The sequence below is a fragment of the Zootoca vivipara genome, chromosome 11 (assembly GCF_963506605.1).
Source record: "Zootoca vivipara chromosome 11, rZooViv1.1, whole genome shotgun sequence".
Taxonomy (NCBI): domain Eukaryota; kingdom Metazoa; phylum Chordata; class Lepidosauria; order Squamata; family Lacertidae; genus Zootoca; species Zootoca vivipara.
The window spans coordinates 36991176-37010754 of NC_083286.1; the positions used below are offsets into that span (position 1 = coordinate 36991176).

The 19579-nt window shown below is 41.7% G+C and overlaps 1 protein-coding gene across 1 annotated transcript; it reads right to left on the bottom strand.

The window, feature by feature from the left end:
- Nucleotides 1-477: 477 nt before the first annotated feature.
- SLC30A5 (solute carrier family 30 member 5) lies at nt 478-17173 on the bottom strand. Its single transcript, XM_035100029.2, has 16 exons — nt 16931-17173; nt 14736-14858; nt 14170-14236; nt 12807-12892; nt 11967-12054; nt 11470-11557; nt 10977-11053; nt 9498-9668; nt 9086-9374; nt 7712-7920; nt 6385-6542; nt 5436-5565; nt 4521-4746; nt 4036-4262; nt 2912-3040; nt 478-1366 (listed from the first exon to the last, which is right to left on the bottom strand). The coding sequence occupies exons 1-16, from the start codon at nt 17005-17007 to the stop codon at nt 1196-1198; spliced, it is 2316 nt and encodes a 771-aa protein (XP_034955920.1). The 5' UTR covers nt 17008-17173; the 3' UTR covers nt 478-1195.
- Nucleotides 17174-19579: the final 2406 nt, after the last annotated feature.

A 19579-nucleotide genomic window follows, 5' to 3' on the forward strand; every position in this document is an offset into this window, starting at 1 on the left:
GGGGATGAACGGACTCTGTTGCAACAGAAAATAAAGGGTTTCCTTGCTTTCACTGGATCCTACCTCTCTGACTGATAACGGTTTTAGGGAACACTGAATCTCTGTAAAAGCCAACCCCATTTTTTCCTGTAACTGTCAGTAATAGTTAACGAACAGGAGTAGAGAGTAGGAATAAACTGACAGTTCTTACACTGCTGGGATATGAGAAGCGTGGTCTACCAATGGTTGGTATTGGGACATGTGCTTTTTAAATTGCTATGCCAGAGATTGTGGTTTGTTACTCCTGCTGGCTAGAAAGGAGACACAAAGCAGGAACAATCTCCATGTTTACAATAAATCATTAACTACAGACTAGGCCAGTTAAGTAGAAACTCATAGAAGTGTAGTACAGAACTAAATTGTCCCATCACTGGGACATCTTTCTATCCTATAAGTCAAGTTTTAAGGTGTAATCAATAATATGTCACTAGAAATATGTAAAAATTATAAAATGTTTATTTTACATAGTGGTTCAAATTTCCAATTAGTTATTCAACTTTCCCACTGAACAGAAACAGGCGTGTAAGAACAAAGAATGTATTTTTTACCCCTGACTAATTGTTAAAATAACTTTTCTTCTTTAAAAATATTAGCTCAGCTCAGTGACAATTTTTAATTAGTAGAATCTATTCTTCCTTATTTAACAAAGCTGTGCTTAGAAAATAGGATTATATACAGAACTGGAATATAAAATTGTACATATTCATTTGTATCTAATGAACTTTGAAAAACCCATTTTAAAAATGTGTAGATACACATACACATACAGCAGCAAAATAACTGTAAAGATGCCATTTTTGAAGTCTGTCTATTTCTGTTGCAACCTAAAATTATTTTCTTTAGGCTTGAGATGGTAGAGAAATTCTTGGTATTCTTTTTTGGGGGAAATGTGCAATATAGTTGTGCTCATCCACACTCACATAGCAAAATTTCTTTAATAGACACCAAATAACAGTATTTTTTACATTGCCAGTATTTCCACATATACAGCATATGTTCTACTTATCCCACCTCTTCTTAAATCTCTTGATCTTATTTTTAAAGGTATGTAACATTTTCTAAAAATCCAAATATATACGGCATTTGTTTCTGTACATTTATGTGCAAATTCACCTGATGAAATACAGACAGTGAACCCTACAGATTCAGCTTCCGGTTACATGATGTAAGTGCCATCTTTGTAGTATTTCATGGATTCCATTTGTTTTGTCATCGCAAGGACATCTTGAAATCCTGTACTGAGGCCAGACATATGTTGAAAATAGGCTTCTTTTTCCACTTGGACAGTTAAATTATTAACTCCAGCATCCTTAAGAATTGCTGAAACCTGAACAGAATAAAAATACAAGCATTACATCGTCAGCAAATGTTTCTTTGGAGCTCTAAGCAAGACAATCTTGCTGCACAAAGGAGAAGTGGTATCACTTTGCATTTGAGATTTACATCATAATCCTATCCTCCGCAAAGAGTTGCATGAACCAGTAAGATTGCATGAGAGTCCTATTGAGCTCAAGTGACTACCTAGAATCTATTCTTTCCAAGCACTGCAAAAGAGAAAAAATGGGTAGCGGAGAGAGCATGGTGCAGGACCAGGTCTACAAACTATGATGGAAAGTTCGGTATCTTTTGCAGTTATGCAATGATAAGCATAGAAGACACAGGGATGAGGACTAGAACACACTATTCCACCCCAAACATGGGTCTATTTATAGTTTATCTGTCTTGGAGGCTCGGTGTGCCCTTACTGCAACTTCTTCTGAAGAATACAGAACAAAAACTGAAGTTTGCTTTAAATTTCCCCACCATTTATTGAAATCCCAGGCCATTCAAAATATACACGTGTTGCGATGCTTCTAAAAAGGTGTCCACCCCAGAGATTAATACAATCTGGTAAAGACAAGGATGCAGTAAGTTGTTTCCACCAATAGTTAGATGCAGCATTTTGCACTAGCTGGGGCTTCCCCAGACCAAGGGTAGCTTCACACAGTGCACATGGCTCCATGTCTTGGAGTTATGGATGCAAAAATCTCCAAGCAACCCTTGTCCAAAAATGGCTGTAGTTGGCACACCAGCCCAATCACTGAGGTCCTCAGGGCAGTCACTGTTAACCCCCCACTGCTTAGACACATGGCATGCATCCACCAGGAGCCATGCATTCAGTATTGGGCAGAACTCCCAGCTGAGGTCAGAGAGCACCCTGCCTCCACCCTCTTGGACAGGCATCCCCAAACTTCGGCCCTCCAGATGTTTTGGACTACAGTTCCTATCTTCCCCAACCACTGGTCCTGTTAGCTAGGGATCATGGGAGTTGTAGGCCAAAACATCTGGAGGGCCGCAGTTTGGGGATGCCTGCTCTTGGATGTTCAGGCAATTAGTGAATATGCTTTAAAAATAAAATAAAATTCAGCAGGCATATTAAGGGAGCTTTTCTGATTTTATGGTTAATTTTAACTGACTTTATCTCTGTAACCTTACTGCAAACAATGTAGAAACTGTTGTGTTAAGAGGTGTATAAACTGTTTAAATTAATAAACAACCAGAGGTTGGTGGGAAAGCACCACTTCACACCTTCGCTGCTGGAACATGCTGCAGAGATGGTAAAGAAATGAAGCCCCCATTTGCCAAAACATCTGCCCAGCTGAAGTAAAATGGAATCTCACAGAAAGTGTAAGAGCAGAAAGCTCTACAGAGTAGTATCCAGCTCTACATGAGCAGTATCCAGCAGTTGCTATGACAGAGGTGGCTGTCAGCTCATACTATACCATCTAGTTTATGCTGCTGGGTGCCCACGTGCACATCTGTGTGGAGAAATTTGGTAGCATGAACTAGTCCTGTAGGCCTTGGTGGGCGAAGCGCGAACACACAAAGTTACCTGCTGTATAATTCTCTGCTCCATCACTTCTGACATTACTTGCACATGTATAGTGCCTGCCACAACATTAGCAGAATGACACCAAAAATGAGGATCCCGATAGGATATGAGACCATCAATTTTCTGGATCTGTAAAAAACAAAACAAAAAACATTTCTATATGTATGCAGAACTTGTAATAGTATTTTTTTGACTGTTCAATGTTACCGCTCTCTCGGTACCTGGTTTTCACTCAATCACAGAGTTATATAATAAAGAATCATTGTATTAAAGTATCAGTGCATATTTGTGAATGCAAGCCTTATTTCAAAGATAGTGTAATGCTTTCAATTCTATACTCTTTAAATTGCACACTATTCTCCTCAGTGCATCTGAATGCCCTAGAAGATTCTTAGTCTGCAAGTGAATATATTAGCAGAATTATATATATATATAAAACTTGTAATGTTATATACAATGTGTAAACTTGGAGTTAATTAGAGATAAAGATTTTATAGACATGCATAAATGAAAATAATACAAATGAACCAGGGGAGGGAGTGGAGGGAAGTCAGGGGATTCAAGTAATCCCAGAATGTGGATTTAAAATTGATTGTTTATATAGTTGTTTTAAATATTTATGTTTTGTTTTTTCCCTTTAATGAATGATTTTGTCTTTGTGAATATGTGGTACCTCGGTTTAAGTACTCAATTGGTGCCGGGGTGCCATTCGCTCCCTGAAAAGTACTTAATCCGAGCGGCGATAGTGCGTGTGCGTGAAGCGCTAATAGAGCGTTCTGCGCATGCGCGAACCGTGCAGATCACTTCTGCGCATGCGCACGCCGCGGAACCCAGAGGTAAACATATGAGAGAGAGAAGATTCTTAGCCTGAGTAGCAGCTTCTGATATAAATGGTAGAATAAACTGTACTGTTTGGGCAGGGGGGGGGGGAGGTTAACCTGAACTCTGTAGTTTTGAAAAGGTTGCCGATTCAAAGTGAACAAACCTAAAAACAAGGCCCTTTCCAAAAGAATGTTATGTGGTTGACAATGAGGAGTATTTAAAACGTCCTGCAGAAATTCTAAATTTCATGACACATGAGCGAATGTGAAGGAAAAAAACCCCAAGAGGCAGTAAATTCTAACCTTTTCCAAAGCCATGTGCAGATCTTTCTCATGCTCTAGTGGCAGCCTCAACAAGAGTACCTGACAGGCATCTTTTATCAGTGGGATCACACTGAGAAAAATCAACGTAGCAATAAAGAGGGAGCAAAGGGGATCAGCGATCAACCAGCCAAACTGCTGAATGAGTATTGTTGATATGATCACGCCAACGCTGCCAAGGGTGTCTGCCAAGATATGCAGAAATACTCCTGAAACAAACAAACAAAAATTTCCTAGATCATTGATACATAATTTGGCAGTTAAACAGACATTAACAGTGAGCATGCATTGGAAAAGCACAACATGGCTTGATATGCCAAAGTACTCCTATCATCGTATTGGATCCTCTAAATTGACCATTCTATTATGAAATCTTTAAAAGCAAAACAACCTTATTACAACTTTCCTTTTAGTACTGCCCCCTCCCCCCATAAATTTGCAAAAAAACCACAACCCAACCACCTTACCTCTCATGTTGGCATTCATGCCACCTCCCAGTGCCCCATGTGAGTGTCCGTGATTATGATTGTGCCCATGGTCACTATGGGAATGGCTGTGGCTATGGCCGTGTCCATGGTGGGAATGGCTGTGGTCGTGTGCATGGCATCCTCCCCGAGAAGGCCCATGGGAGTGGGCGTGGCTAAAGGCACAGATACCAACAAGGTTTACTATCAATCCTCCAACAGAGACAGGCTGCATGAGGGAGAGACAGAGAATCTTTAAACTGTTTACTCCTTTTAACTGTGCCAAGGGGGGAAGGGATGGACGACACATACAGTATAAAGCAGGGGTGGCCTTCCAGATGCTGGATTCAAATTCCCATCAGCTCCAGCCAGCATTGCCAATGGTCAGGGATGATGGGAGTTACAGTATAACAACATCTGGAGGACCTCCCCCCTACCCTGGCTTAGGGGGAGAGATGGGAAGGGGGCAGGGAGAGAGGAGAGATAAATAGGAGTAAGAGGGTGGAATTATGTGGCCCAATTCAGAAGCATTACATCTGTGCTGGCTCCATGTAACTGAACAGTTGCAAGCATGTACAATATTAAGACTTTTTTTTTCCAGAAAACAAGGATGTAGCTAATCTATTTTTAATTTAGCAGGAGAAGTGAAAATGAGCGCATCCTCCTCCTAAACCGCAGCTATAGCCTTTGCCCTGGAGGAAAAGGGTTGTGATTGTTAAGGATAAGAGTTTCCAGCCAAGTATAATTTATTGCCTCTCATATGCATTGCAATCTTATGCAAACATCTGTGAAATGAACAGAGCCGGTGCACCAGAGCAATGTTTGAGGGATTAAAACTTTTTTTGTTTCTGCCATACAGACTAGAATGTTTAAGAACAATAAATCAAGTATTCACAGAAAATAAGGTTATAAACTCACAGTCAGCATATTGGTATCAATGTCTGGAGGATCAACCAGCCTGGCCACAGACTCGATGAACACAAAGAAAGCTATTACCATGAGAAAAAGGCCATTAATAAACCCAGAGAGAATTTCTACACGGCCAAACCTGGAATTAAAAAAGTGAGGGATAAAAAATCATTTGGAATGGAAAAAAAGAATAAAAGACATATAAAAACAATTCCACGGCAGTCTAATAATTGTGGTGTTCTGAATTATGCTAAACCCTGAACTATTTTGCAGAAAACCCGTGATTATTCAACCAATGAAGTCTATTAACCTGATGTATATGACTTTGCTTGACTTCCAGGCTTACTCTATTACACAAATTGCTAATGTGTAACATGAAAGTGACATCTTTTGTCAGGCTGCTATGTTTTTCTGAAAGATATGTATGAGAAAGAGAGACAAGAATCTTCCGGAAGTAATACTAAGCAGCTCTGATTTTCTGGGATAAACAGGATGGTTAAATGGGAAGATTTTATGTTTTTCCATTTCCCCCTCAAAACTTTGGAATGGAAAATAAATAAATACAAAGGTATATAAAATCAATTCCACAGTAGCCAAATAACTGCCTTGTTTGTGAGAAGTGTTTGATTAGACTCTAATATTTGGCTGGGGGTAGATTAACCTGGAAAGCTCATTTCCCCAAAATAATCCCCCACAAACCTTCATTAATATTGGAAGCTCCCTATACCAAGTCAGTCCATTGAGCCACCTAGCTCAGAATTGTCTACACTGACCTGCAACATTTTTCTAGGGTTTCAAAACAACCACCTTTCCCAACCCTACCTGGGCAAGTCACTGACTGAACCTGGGACCTTTTACCTAAAAAGCACTTGCTCTGTCACTGAGCTACAGTCCTTCTCCACTTCATGCTACTTCAGCTAGTATTAATAGGTCTTTATAATTAGTTCAACATACATACCCATAGGAGAATATGCGAGTTGCTTTCCATCTAGTCATCAGTGCTGCGAACAGACCCATAACTAAAGCTGAACAGTCAAAAAGCATGTGAAATCCATCTGAGATTAAACCTAGGCTGTTGGTCCACACACCATAAAATAATTCCACAAAAGTAAAAGCCTGGAACGAAAGTGAATAACAGAGGTTTCATTGTGAAAATCAAACATAAAACTACTCCTTGAAGAAGCATGTGACTAGCATATTTTGAAACTCCCCTTTTTGCAACTCCACTCTGGGGAGAGCGGCTCACATATAATGAGGAAATCAAAACTTCCACACACTACTCAGTGTAACAATATGAGGTAGAAAATTGCAGTCTTAAAATGTCTGCTTCTGTTAAAATGATGACATGGGAAAATGCTTTATTTTCTTTTACCTTTTATTAAATAATGTTATCAACTTTTTGGAATAACTTAGAAATGAACTTAGAATCGTAGAACCGTAGTGCTGGAATGGACCCTGAGAATCATCTAGTTCGGGCATGTCCAACAGGTAGATCGTGATCTACCGGCAGATCACTGGGTGTCTATGGTAGATCACTGGTAGATCATTGACTCCCCCCCAAAGAAGCTGAACAACTGTGGCTCTTCCCTGCAAAAACCCAACAACTTTGACCTGATCCCCACAAAAATGGGCCTTCTTCCTAAAAAAAAGCTCAACAACTTTGACCTGATCCTCCCAAAAGGGGGTAGATCTCTGCCAGTTTTTAACTTTGTGAGTAGATCACAGTCTCTTGGGAGTTGGGCACCCCTGATCTAGTTCTAGTCCAGCCCCATGCAATGCAGGAATATGCAGTTGTCCCACCTTGGGGTGGGGTCAAACCTACGACCTTGGTGTTATCAGCATGATGGTCTAACCAAATGAGCTTTTGTTCCAGTTAATGATCTACTGAAGTTTCTTTTGTTACTGAAAGTAATAGTGTATGCAACAAATTAAAAGTTTACGAAGGGAACAAAGATGCCTTAATAGGGCTAGTCACAAAGTAGTGGCTTGGAGAACAGCCAGGGCAGGGTCAAGATGCCAGCCACTTGCAGAAGGAAGCAGGCAGAAATCAGGCACTCCCCCTTGAAATGAAGGAATATCAACTAAAGTATCCATGCCAGTTGGCCACACAATCTCTGCTTAAAAACCTCCAATGAAGGAGAGCCCACCACCTTCCAAGGGAGTCCATTCCATTTCGTTCTACACTAGACATTGCATATCTGGTTTTAAAACCTAAGTTTACCCCCACCTCACCAAAACCAGAAATAATTTCCTCAAAGGGATTAAAAAAACCCCCAACAACTTACCAGATTTAGGCACAGAAAATAGAAGATCTGCCTTGAGTCAGACTCCTCAAGAATTTGTTTCAGCGATTCTTTAATAAACCGAGGTAAGGACTGAGAGCTGTGTTGCAAAGCATCCCCCATAAAATTGTACAATGGTATTCCCTCAGGAGAATAACCTATAAGAGTTCCTTTCTGTCCTTTTCGTGTTGGGGAGGAGAGAATATTGGCAGCTGAAGAGAAAACATATGTTGTTTACATTTTGTAACCGTCCTGTAATGCAGGGTTGTACCCAGTGTTAGTCCTACTCAAGGAAGACCCATTGGAATGAATATGGCTAACTTCGGTTCATTGATTTCAATGGGACTTACCCCCGAGTATAACTTCATTGCATACAACCCATAAGCATTTTAGCTACAAATAAGAACTGGAACATTTTATGCACCCGCTAATCACTCAGAAGGTGGCAAGAGAATTCAAGGTCCATGATACTTTGCATGTTTAATGCAGAGATTTTTGCAAAACTATTGCTCATTCATTCTGTTCGTTGGAGGAGAAAAGTCTCAGGTGTGAAGGCCAAATGAACTGACCCCTAACCTGGGTTTGATGCAGCCTCATATTCACCAAAGCTGCAAAGGGGGTGGCTCGGGGAATGCAGAGAAAAAACTAACTCTAGAAGTAAAGCCAGGGGTTATTAACTTAAGCTTTCATGGAAAGGCTATACCTTTTAGAAGCTGGTCAATGTTTCCACAAGCAGTTAAGTAAGAGAGAAGTGACAACCCACAAACCTAGTCCAATTTTTAAACACTTGTACAAGTGCAAAAAACAATGATCAATTTAGAACTGTCTACATACAAACGTGGGACGCGGGTGGCACTGTGGGTTAAACCACAGAGCCTAGGGCTTGCCGATCAGAAGTTCAGCGGTTCGAATCCCCGTGATGGGGTGAGCTCCCGTTGCTCGGTCCCAGCTCCTGCCAACCTAGCAGTTCAAAAGCACGTCAACGTGCAAGTAGATAAATAGGTACCACTACAGCGGGAAGGTAAACGGCGTTTCCGTGTGCTGCTCTGGTTCGCCAGAAGCAGCTTTGTCATGCTGGCCACATGACTTGGAAGCTGTATGCCGGCTCCCTCGGCCAATAACGCGAGATGAGTGCCGCAACCCAAGAGTCGGTCACGACTGGACCTAATGGTCAAGGGTCCCTTTACCTTTACATACAAACTATATAGAAGAAACAGAGGAACAATTTCCCAATGTATCACTACAATTGTGAGGGATCAAATAAGTTGTCCCTTAAGATCATCATGCAAATGCAAGCTAAGACCACACATTCTGTGATAACAAGGCGTGTTGAATTTCTTTCTATTCTTCCATTCTTCTGAAGTTACTTATACGTACACAAAATGAAGAAAATGGTACTGACTACCACTCCTCCAGAAATAACATGCTCTGTGGTTTCCTGATGTGTTGGTCTGTTGATAGCTCGAAGCTGGTCTGTTATTGGATGTGTCCAAAAGTTGCCAAGAAGTAGAGCACTAATGAAAATGAGACAGGATCCAAAACGAGCACACTTTGAGACTTCTATCTTGATGGAACACACAGATTCTACGTAGAAGTCCAAAACCATGACAAATAAGATAACTGTGATGAAGGGCATGATGAGAGCAGACCAGGATTCTACTTTACTCTGCAATAAAAAGATGCAAACATTCAATACTGGCGGCAAAAACAAGTTTGCATTCACAGTACTGTAGTTGTAGTTATAAATTTAGTTGCCAGAAAGCCATTTGTCAGCGGTTATGCTACTTACCTCTGTTGTCAGAGATAAAACAATTACCCAGGGACTCAAAAGGAGGACAGAAACAAGATGAGACAGTGCTTGAAGACGTTTGGCTCCACCAATATCTACTGAGAGCTTTCGGGAAGCTGTGTGAAAACCAACTTTACAGCATAATGCTAACACTAGCAAAATTACTCCACCCTGCAAAGGAAGGGAGAGTACTGTAATATCAGTATACTTAAGAATCAAATATTGTAAATCTATTTTAAATATTATTTGTAAAAGGCCCAGAAAACACTAATTTGGTTGACAGACATTCTATGCATGGGGGATTCTTAGTCTCTCAACAGGCACATACATTACTGGCAGTTTTCAATACTGGAACATAGTTAATAAAATTAACGCTTATACTGTTGCAATGGCATCCATGCTTATACAGTGGTGCCTCGACTTACGAATTTAATCCGTTCCAAAGGCACCTCCATAGGTCGAAAAATTAGTAAGTTGAAAATCGCCATTGGAAACGTGATTTCCCATAGGAATGCATTGGAAATGGAAAAATTCACAAGTCGAAGCAACCCTATCTAAAAATTCGTAAGTCGGAAAATCCCTATCTAAAACCGCCGTGGGTTTTTTTCTGGATGTCGAGACATTCGTAAGCGCGCGGCCATTACCCCCATTCATAAGTCGAAAAATTCAGTTGCTGAGTCGTTCATAAGTCGAGGTACCACTGTATTTCCTAAATAAAATTTCTAGTCCATTATGATAAATACACAGTTAATTACTGCAAACGGGAGACAGCTAAATTAAAAATGTGTGTGATTGTCTATAACAGGACCTATTTGCTTGCTACCTTAAGTATTCTATGCTGTTCTATACTAAACGTGTTTCATTTTCTCTACGTTAGTAAGATTGTTCTGCAAAAGTTTAAAAGTGACAAAATTCAGCAACTCATTCCTACGGTATTTGTTTCTGTCTCTAGGGCACCAATTTTAATGTGCACATTAGATCCCAATAAGTATTTCAATAGTGGAAAGGAAATTACAAAATGCCTTTATATCTGCATACTAATCTTCTAATAACTCCAAAACCTTTAATCAATGGACAGAATTTTGATTGAAATAAACTGCGCAATGAAAAAGACTGAGGATGAACAACAGGCAGCTTATGAAGTGCTGAGCATTAGCAGCTGCTAAAATCACACCAGTATGTTATGTTATCGTACTGCAAATTTGATGGTGTATTCTAATCGTTACTTATTTTTAAATGGTTATTGTTCTCAAGTAAGATTAGAATGCCGTTACTGCAATGACCTTTTAAGCGACAGATAAAACACGCACACCTGTTGCAGGTATCTGAAAACTGCTGTTGAAACGAATCAACAAAGCAATGCAACAGAACCGGAAGACATTTAAGAACTGCACTATTGCCATGAGCAAGCCATTCAAGCTCCTAACAGTACGTACTTGGTGCACTTTTTCAACAGTTCATCATATGAGCAGCATTTACCTTGTGATCGGCAACTCCTAAGAAAGCGATGATTGTATAAAGTAAGTGTGTCAGAGCACTGTCATGGTGTCCTTCAGCTAAAGAAAGTAAAGATCAGGAAAATTCCGCAATGGAGTCCTACCCCTACCTTTCAGTCATAGACAAATACGAGCAGACAAGTATGAAAAGCACTCCCATCTTTGTGAATTGCTTCCTTGAATAAATTAAACAAAGCTTAATAACTATAGGAAAGGAAGCATAGGAGGTTAGGAATTCATGTGACCTAAACTGAATGGTACACATTTCACAGAAGACACTTCTCTTGAAAATACTCCCATAAAAATTAGAAACAATACACAGGAATTTAAACTGCACAAAAGAGAAAACTTATATTTTGCAGGACAGTCACAAAATTATGCCAGAAAATATTTTTTTATTATCAGTAATCAGTATCTAAATAAAATTGGGCAGTTGGAACATAATTTTATCCCTTACACATGGTCAGAAAGGATACGATGTTCTGCAATTTTAGCCATGAGGTCATCATTATCAAAAAGCAAAAGACAGATCACAGCAATAATGAAAAAGGCCACACCTCTTGTCTGAAAAATAACAAAATAGCAATAGAAAAGTTGATCAGGAAAGCAGGAAAACAATGATATGCCAAGAACTTCCAATAAAAATTAATTCAATATACCTCTGGATGGGGGGGGGGAGGAGGCAGGGAACAGGGGGAATTATATCTGCCTTGATGTAGGTTATCTTGATAAGCTGAATACAATATACTGTGCTTTGAATTTCTTTGACCTTCATTAGAATAATTCCTTGTATAATCTTAATTATAGTCTCAAAAGGTTTTTCCACCAAGACTGTATACACTCTATGAAGGAGTATTTTAAAATTACAAAATTATAGTTAGGTAGATATTCTTATGAATTTTAGACAAATGTTATGGTCACTTCTTTTATATTCCAAAACATGTGGGATATTTTCACAAAATAAATGGTTAACCTTTGCTGGTCCTCCTCCTGAACTTGTGAATAGTACGCTGAGCAGTGAAATGACAACAATATCGCTGTGCTCAAAAAGCAACAGAGTTCTGCAAAACAAGAGAAACAAATCTCATTTATGACAAATGGTAAATAGAAATAATTTTAACATGCATGGATTAGGTTAAAATTTAGTCCGAACAAGCAATTTAATAGATCCATTTAGCTACAATTCTAATTTTCAGTGGCAGACATTGTAATAATAATTTTTTTATTTTTTTTTAATTCTGGTGTACTTCTGAATATCAAGAAATCATTACCACCAATATTTCAGTAATGCTACACATCTATCTAAAATAGTTGATTAAGTGTCATCACAAAAAAAGAGGAAGCGTCACTGTGGTTTCTTATTGCTATAATCATCTGAATGACTTCCTGGATTCCTACTAACCAAACAGTTACAACAATATCTGAATATAGGCTTGCCAAACATCATACAAACCACCATCATACAAGGCCAGTCTCAAGAACATCTTTGTGGTCTCCATGGAAACCTAATTATTCTGAAATTTCTATGATTTCTGCATTTGGGAAGAGGTGCTTTGAAGCTACGACAGCCAGCTGATTGTTGAGGCCCAATTGTCAGGACTTGTCCCCGCAGAACTTAATTTCAATCCACAGAGGTGAAAATGGGTTACCTGATGTCAGAATGTCAGGTGACAGGTAGGGTGGTCCGCAGGGGGTGGAAAAGGTAAGGACCTGGACTGCTAGCCTGATCCAGTTCTGTACCCCTTCTTTATGTGAATAAACAAGCTGTCGTTTTAGATATCTACAGTAAGTACCATGACAAGAATATATTTACCTTAAAGGTCCACATAGGGTGAGGCCAAAAAACCACAAGAGGGAAATTACACAGCCAACGACAGCATGTTTAACTATTTTGATCCACTGTAAGAGAAAACATAATCCCAATCATTAAAAAATACCATTACCAGTTAACATTTCAATTGCTGATTTTACTTGGGATATACAATTCAAATGAGGTTAAATTAACAACCTAAGCATCATTACCATAACTCTATTCTGCAGGCTAGAAATGACTACTTCTCACCTGCTCTGCCAACCCACTTGATTTCTTTGCTGGGTGCACAAGAAAGGGCTTCATCCCATGAATGTCCAGCACAGAAACTCAGCAGACTGGTGGCTCTTTCCCTCAGCCATCACACTCCACTTTTAAGTATTCCAAATGCAGAGAACTAGCCTCCAGATTAACTTTAAACTGGCAATCTTGGTAATGCTTTAATTTTAAAATACTGTTCCGACACACACACACACAAAATACTATATTTTCTTAGCTTCTCAAGAGCATTGTCCAGCTAAAAACCACCTCTTGAACAGTTTGATTGATTTAATACAGCCACAGGGAAGCAGCAGTTTTTTTGACTTAGCACAAGTATTTCCACTCCCCATAAAGTATATGATCAAATAATACAGTTCCACATACTGTATCAAGGGTAGGGAACCGTTTTTGCTCTGTGGGCTACATTTAGCAGGATAGTCACAGGCCAAATTTGACAGGTGGGCGGACAGCTATAGAGAGCCTTTTAAATCTGATACAGTGGAACCTCGGTGGTCGAACGTTTCGGAAGCCGAACAATTTGGAACCTGAACACCAACAACCCGGAAGTGAATGCTTCCGTTTTCGAACGCACCTCAGCTTCCAAGGTGCGTTTCTCCATCTTTAAAAAGGAATTTGCCTACCAGCAACTGCACCTTGGTTGTTGAACGTTTCGGAAGTCGAACGGTCTTTTGGAACGTATTACAACTGAGGTTCCACTGTAGTGACAAAGGACACAAGCCCACTGCAGAACTGCTGAATTTTTTTTCAAATTGGCAAAATGTACCTTAATAAGCAGAACTACTCCACCATCCCATGTACATACCAAGAAATGATAATGGCCTATACGATTAAACCTAAGCTGATAAAAGTACAAAGTTTCCCCATAGGACGCAACTTTCAAAAGGGAACAAATCCATTGAGGAACTACTATGCAAGCCCCACTGAAATAAACACTCATGCTCTTGCACAACTTTAATTCATTTCCATGTAGCAGTGGCCCCAAGGCAGCAAGAAGTTTCCCATGAGGAGAAAAGTAGTTTTAGTTCTTAAAGTTTATATTTTAGAAGAACAAGCTACACATATAAATCACATCTGTAATACTCACCTGATGTCTGGTGACAGGTTTTCCAGATGAAAATGGTTTTTGAAATAAAATCATAAAAAATGCCGACCTATGAAAAATGGGAATTTCCATTAGATCAAGTAAAATTACAGTTTATAAAAGGGAAGTGTTCAAACCAACACTGGCTATGTGTTTTAAAATACTTATTTAAGTATCGAATCTTAATCCTACAAAACAGAAGATGAACTCTTAGCTACTAGTTGGTCTAAACCAGCTTGCAAACATGCTTCTGACCATGGTTCTAAACAGTGGTTTGGTACCAATTATGTTTAGAGAAAACATTGGTGCAGAGTAACATCAACTAGTTAGCTGTGAAAATAAATGAGGACAAGAGGGATTTGCTTTGGTGACTTCGAGGCATTACATCTGAACCTACATACCTCCGGGTATAGGGTGGTATATAAATTGAATAAATATGGTATATAAATTGAATAATAATAATACATTCTCAACAGTAAATCTATGATTAGTAAAAAAGCAAGTTATAAAATTAATAAAGATATAAAAATAATCTCAATAGAAGTTGCTGTAATCAAAAGTAAACTTACCCAAGCTTCACTATGAAGATAAACTGTACAAGGTGAACTACTTTCAGGAGGTCATAAGATTCAAACAATCCTAAAGCCTTCAAAAACTTAGTTAAGCACAGTAACACAATATATTTAGTCAGGCTGGGGAGAAAAAAAGAGGGGGAGTTCTATGAGATATTGGCAAGCATTTAGATATGAAAATTTATATATATTCAATTTATATTATTCTAATAGCAAAAATTTAGAGCACCATGTCAGTAAACTAAACACAACTTACTCTTGATCAGGCACCCCCAAACTTCGGCCCTCCAGATGTTTTGGACTACAATTCCCATCATCCCTGACCACTGGTCCTCTTAGCTAGGGATCATGGGAGTTGTAGGTCAAAACATCTGGAGGGCCGCAGTTTGGAGAGGCCTGCTCTTGATCATAATGTTTACCTGCCCCTAGCAGATAACCATCTAACTGTGCCAAAAGGTTGAACAAAAACAAAACACTATGGGGCCTGGATGTGTCTGTTTACATACTCTTCAAAGCATCCTTATACTGGAATACTATGAAATAAATAGATTATGTTCACCTGGGGCAAATTTCAGCTCAATATGTTTATCAAATGCTGTACACTGTTGATGTGTCAAAATGTATGCAGTGATATGCCTGGAGCACAAAACGCTATATTACTATGGATTTCTGTGCTCCAACATTTAAAAGAACAAGATGACTTCTGGGATAAGAGGCACTGCAACCAGCCTGCCAGCCATTGCATGCACCACAGAACTTGAACTCTGGGTCTGGGAATGTGTGAATGGAGCAAGAGGAAGCATACTTCTATGCAACGCAAAATATTGCTTACTTAACATGGTTGGTCTACTAAAAGATAACCTTAGCCTAGCTATCCAACAGCCACCTGTGCAACTGAACTAAACAGATGAAACCTACCATATATAGGGAAGCTAGATCCAGAGGTTCTGAACCCTTCATGCTGCTTCACAAGCTACCAAACTCCTACATACACAATCCCCACTTGCAACATCACACATGACTATCCTACCTACATGCAATTAGCTGTGCACATACTGCTGTGTGCCATATGCACCAGCAGGAAATTTATATATTGCAATCTACGTGCAGAAATCATGTAACTTCTGTGTAGGAGTTTGACAATGTGTTAAATGGCTCCTGGGAGTTGCACAGAATGGAGAACTAGCTACACAGAATGGAAAACTAGACACAAAATCTCAGAAGCTGTCCAATGTGGGGTTTTCCCTATTAAACACAAGGCTTAGATATAAGATCACATTCTGGGTTTGGACCTGTCACTAGGCCAGCCAGATGCAAAGAAGAGACATGTGTGTGGCTCCTATATCTTTATCATAGAGACAATCTGGGAGATGCAGCTTGACATATCAAAATATTGGAACACAGGAGGAAAAATCTAACCAAATCTCCCAAGTTTCCCCAATTCCACGTAACTATCTAAGTTTTAAATCCCAAAGAAAGGCAGCTTTGTTCATTTCTTTCAGCAAGAACACCAAGTCCCATGACACAACAGGTTTCCTTGGGCAGAAACTTCCAAGACCCAATTTACCATTAGGCACTACATCGGATGGCGTGGACTCCAACCCACCAAAGCCTATGCCCTAAGAAGCTGGCAAGCCTTCAAAGAGAGCACAAGATTCTTCATTGTTTGAGCGGGTCAAAGTGACTGTTCTCTTTCTCATAACAATAGGAGCCCTTGAGCACTTATTCAACAGTACAGGAAGTCCTGTGCTCCTTCAACCTGGCATCCCTAATTCTTAGCCTGGATGGCCGGCCATAGCTCAAGACGATGCCCGGCTCTTTCTAAGCCCACGCCAGCCTTCCCTGCAGAGCAGGCCGAGCATAGGGAGCTGCCTTACGCCGAGAACCAGACCATCGGCCCATCTTAGCTCAGCATGGTCCGCGCTGACTGGCAGCGGCTGCCCAGGATGCCAAGCACGAGGCCCCTCTCTCTCGACCCTAACCGGAGGCGCCGGGGATTCAACCCGGGATGCTCCGCCCCCTGGCCGCCTCCCTCCGTGCCCCCTAAGCACGCCTATCGGGGTGTGTTTGGGGGCGCCGGGGGGGCAGGTCTGCAGCAAGAAGCCCCCCACATCCCGCCCCGCGAGTCCCCCACAGGCCCTGCCTCAGGTGGGAGCCCCTCTGCCTGCTCCATCCCCGGCGCAGGCCGTTACCGGGCGCTGGGAACGTCCACGGGCCCCAGTCGCCCGCCTCCGGGCAGGACCTCGCCGCCGCCGCATTTCTCCTCCATCGCCGGCTCTCGGGCCGGGCCTCCTCAGCCGCCGCCGCCTTCGCTCCCCGCGCGGGGCTGCCTCATCCTCCGCGGGCTGAGGGCCGGCTTCGCCAACAGGCAAGGCCCGCGGGCAGGCCTGGGCCCGCAGCGGAACAGGAAGAGGCTGGGAAACTGCAGAGCCACGTCCTCACTTGACGCCGGAACTGCTGATCCGGGAGGTTGGGAGAGCGCCGGATCCTGGGCGGGGAGGGGGAAACGCGCGATGCCTTTAACAACTACGTTCCCCCTCCCCTCCCCTCCCGCTAGCTAAGTGGATTCGCCCAGCCAGGGCTCTCTGAGTGCGGTGCAGCGCCGCCTATCGACCGAAAGTCAGCGGTGTTTCTCCAAGAGGCCTGGTTTTCTAGCACAGGTAGTCGAAGCTGTGGCTGCCGGATATAGTTGCTGAACTACAATTCCCATCAGCCCCAGCAAGCACGGCCAGGCATGATGGGATTGGTAGTTCAGCAAAGTACCTGCCCGCTCTGAGATTGCCCCATACATGTACAGTACTGTACTCGGAAGTATGTGCGCCAATTCCACCGAGTTTACAGAAGTCCAGGAAGGCGCGTTATGCTGGTCGGTCTAGCCCAGTATTTTATCTTCTCTGGCTGGCAGCTGTGGCTTTTTAGGATCTGCGTCAGGAAACGGCCTTTTCCTTTGCTGCTGCGGATCTTGTCCCCCTGCAGCAAAGCCTGTCCATGACATAGCTGCCAAGTTTTCCCTTTTCTCACGAGGAAGCCTATTCAGCATAAGGGAATTTCCCTTAAAAAGGGATAACTTGGCAGCTATGGGAGTCCATGAGCTGTTGTCCTTCCCCATGTTCAGTCGGGCTTCATTGTCAAATAAATGTGGGCACAGGACACACATTTACACAGAAGTAAATCCTGATGAGTTCAATGGAGCAACCGCCCCCTGGGGCTTCTCCAGATTGCATTTATTGAGCATTCATCCTAATTTATTGAGCACCCTGATCGCTTGCACAAAGCAAGCTTAGGTGATCCCCAGGCTATATTGAGCATTCATTCTGACTTGTCGATGGAGAGGTGATGCGACAACAAACATTTATCCCGATTTCATCTGGTTTACCTTGTGCGATGGTTACACACTCTCCTATTAACCCAATACCTCTCCCCCCCTCTTTTTAGTGCATTTCCCCACCACTTTAGGCGCCTCCAGACTGTCATTGTTTTCTGTGAGGGTTTAACCTTTAAAGCACACGCCGTAACTTTAGGTTTGTATATTTGAAGTGAACTAAATAGCTTTGCTCCCTTTGTGCAGGGATTGGGGAGGGATTAGATTCCAAACTCCCCATCAGCCCCAGCCAGCATGGCTGATGGGAGGAAGGGAGCTGCAGTCCAACAACATCTGAAGGGCTGCAGGTTCCCCATCCCTGTCATAGGGCAACAAATCAACTTAAAAATAACAATAATAACCAACAGCAGGCTAAACCCGGTATGTTTACAAATAAGAGCACAAGAAGAGCCTGCTGGATCAGGCCTATGGCCCATCTAGTCCAGCATCGTGTTCTCACCAGGGCCAACCAGATGCTTATAGGAAACCAGCAAGCCTTGTAGGGTTTCTCATTTCTCACATTTACCAGTTCCTTATATTTATGTCCTAAACCACCAGCAGTATTACATGCAGATTTCTGCAAAGTGATTCCATCTTTTATTTCCATTCCTTCTTTCCCACTTCCCGGTGAATGTATTTGCATGTGGAACGGATGGCAACCGACCTGTATTTGTTTTGTTATTGTTACTCTTTATTTCATCGTTTAGATACTTTTTTATAAATGTAATATGGAATAGCCTTTTTCTAAATGCAAAAAGTCCCTTTAAAAAGTGGGTTTCTTGCAACAACTTTAATCTACTTTAATTGTACAAAGCTTGATTACTGGTGTGCAACTGAATCCTGCCCTGAATGCCTGGAGGTGACCTAGGATTTCCTGGAACTTATGCAACGTTCAACAGGATTTATTTTGTCATGGAACCCGCTGCAGTCCCCACCCTCCAGCCTCCTCTTCCTAGGCTCGCCAGACTAAAGGAACGAGAATAATTTGACACCTTGCGATCCAGGCCTGGGAGCCTCTGTGTGTGAAATTACATTCGATTTCACCCTCTTGCCCCGATCTGATCTTAGTTGAGCCTGATCATCGTGGAGGGTGCTCATCTTTGCCTGCCTGCCTGCCTCGTGCACCAAGTTACTGGAAGGTCTGGCTCTAGTTGGCTGCGCCAGCAAGAGACAATTTCTTGAGGAAATCCAACAACTGTGAAAGGCGAGACTGGAGCTGGCCACATGTGACCTCGGCCGTGTAGACATGCCACCAGTCCTCTGGGGCACAGGGTGGCCACTCGACACCCGGTGTCAAGGCTGTCAAAGCAGGGGCAAGAGTTGAGTATCAGGACTACTGTCCCAAAATAATTTCATTCATGTTAATTAACCCTTAATGTATCTGTATTACCTTTATTGAGAAGGGTGCTCAGAATTCTTTGGAGACTCCCATTCTCTTCACTGAGCAACAATTCCCAGCATTCCCTAGGAGGAGGGCTAT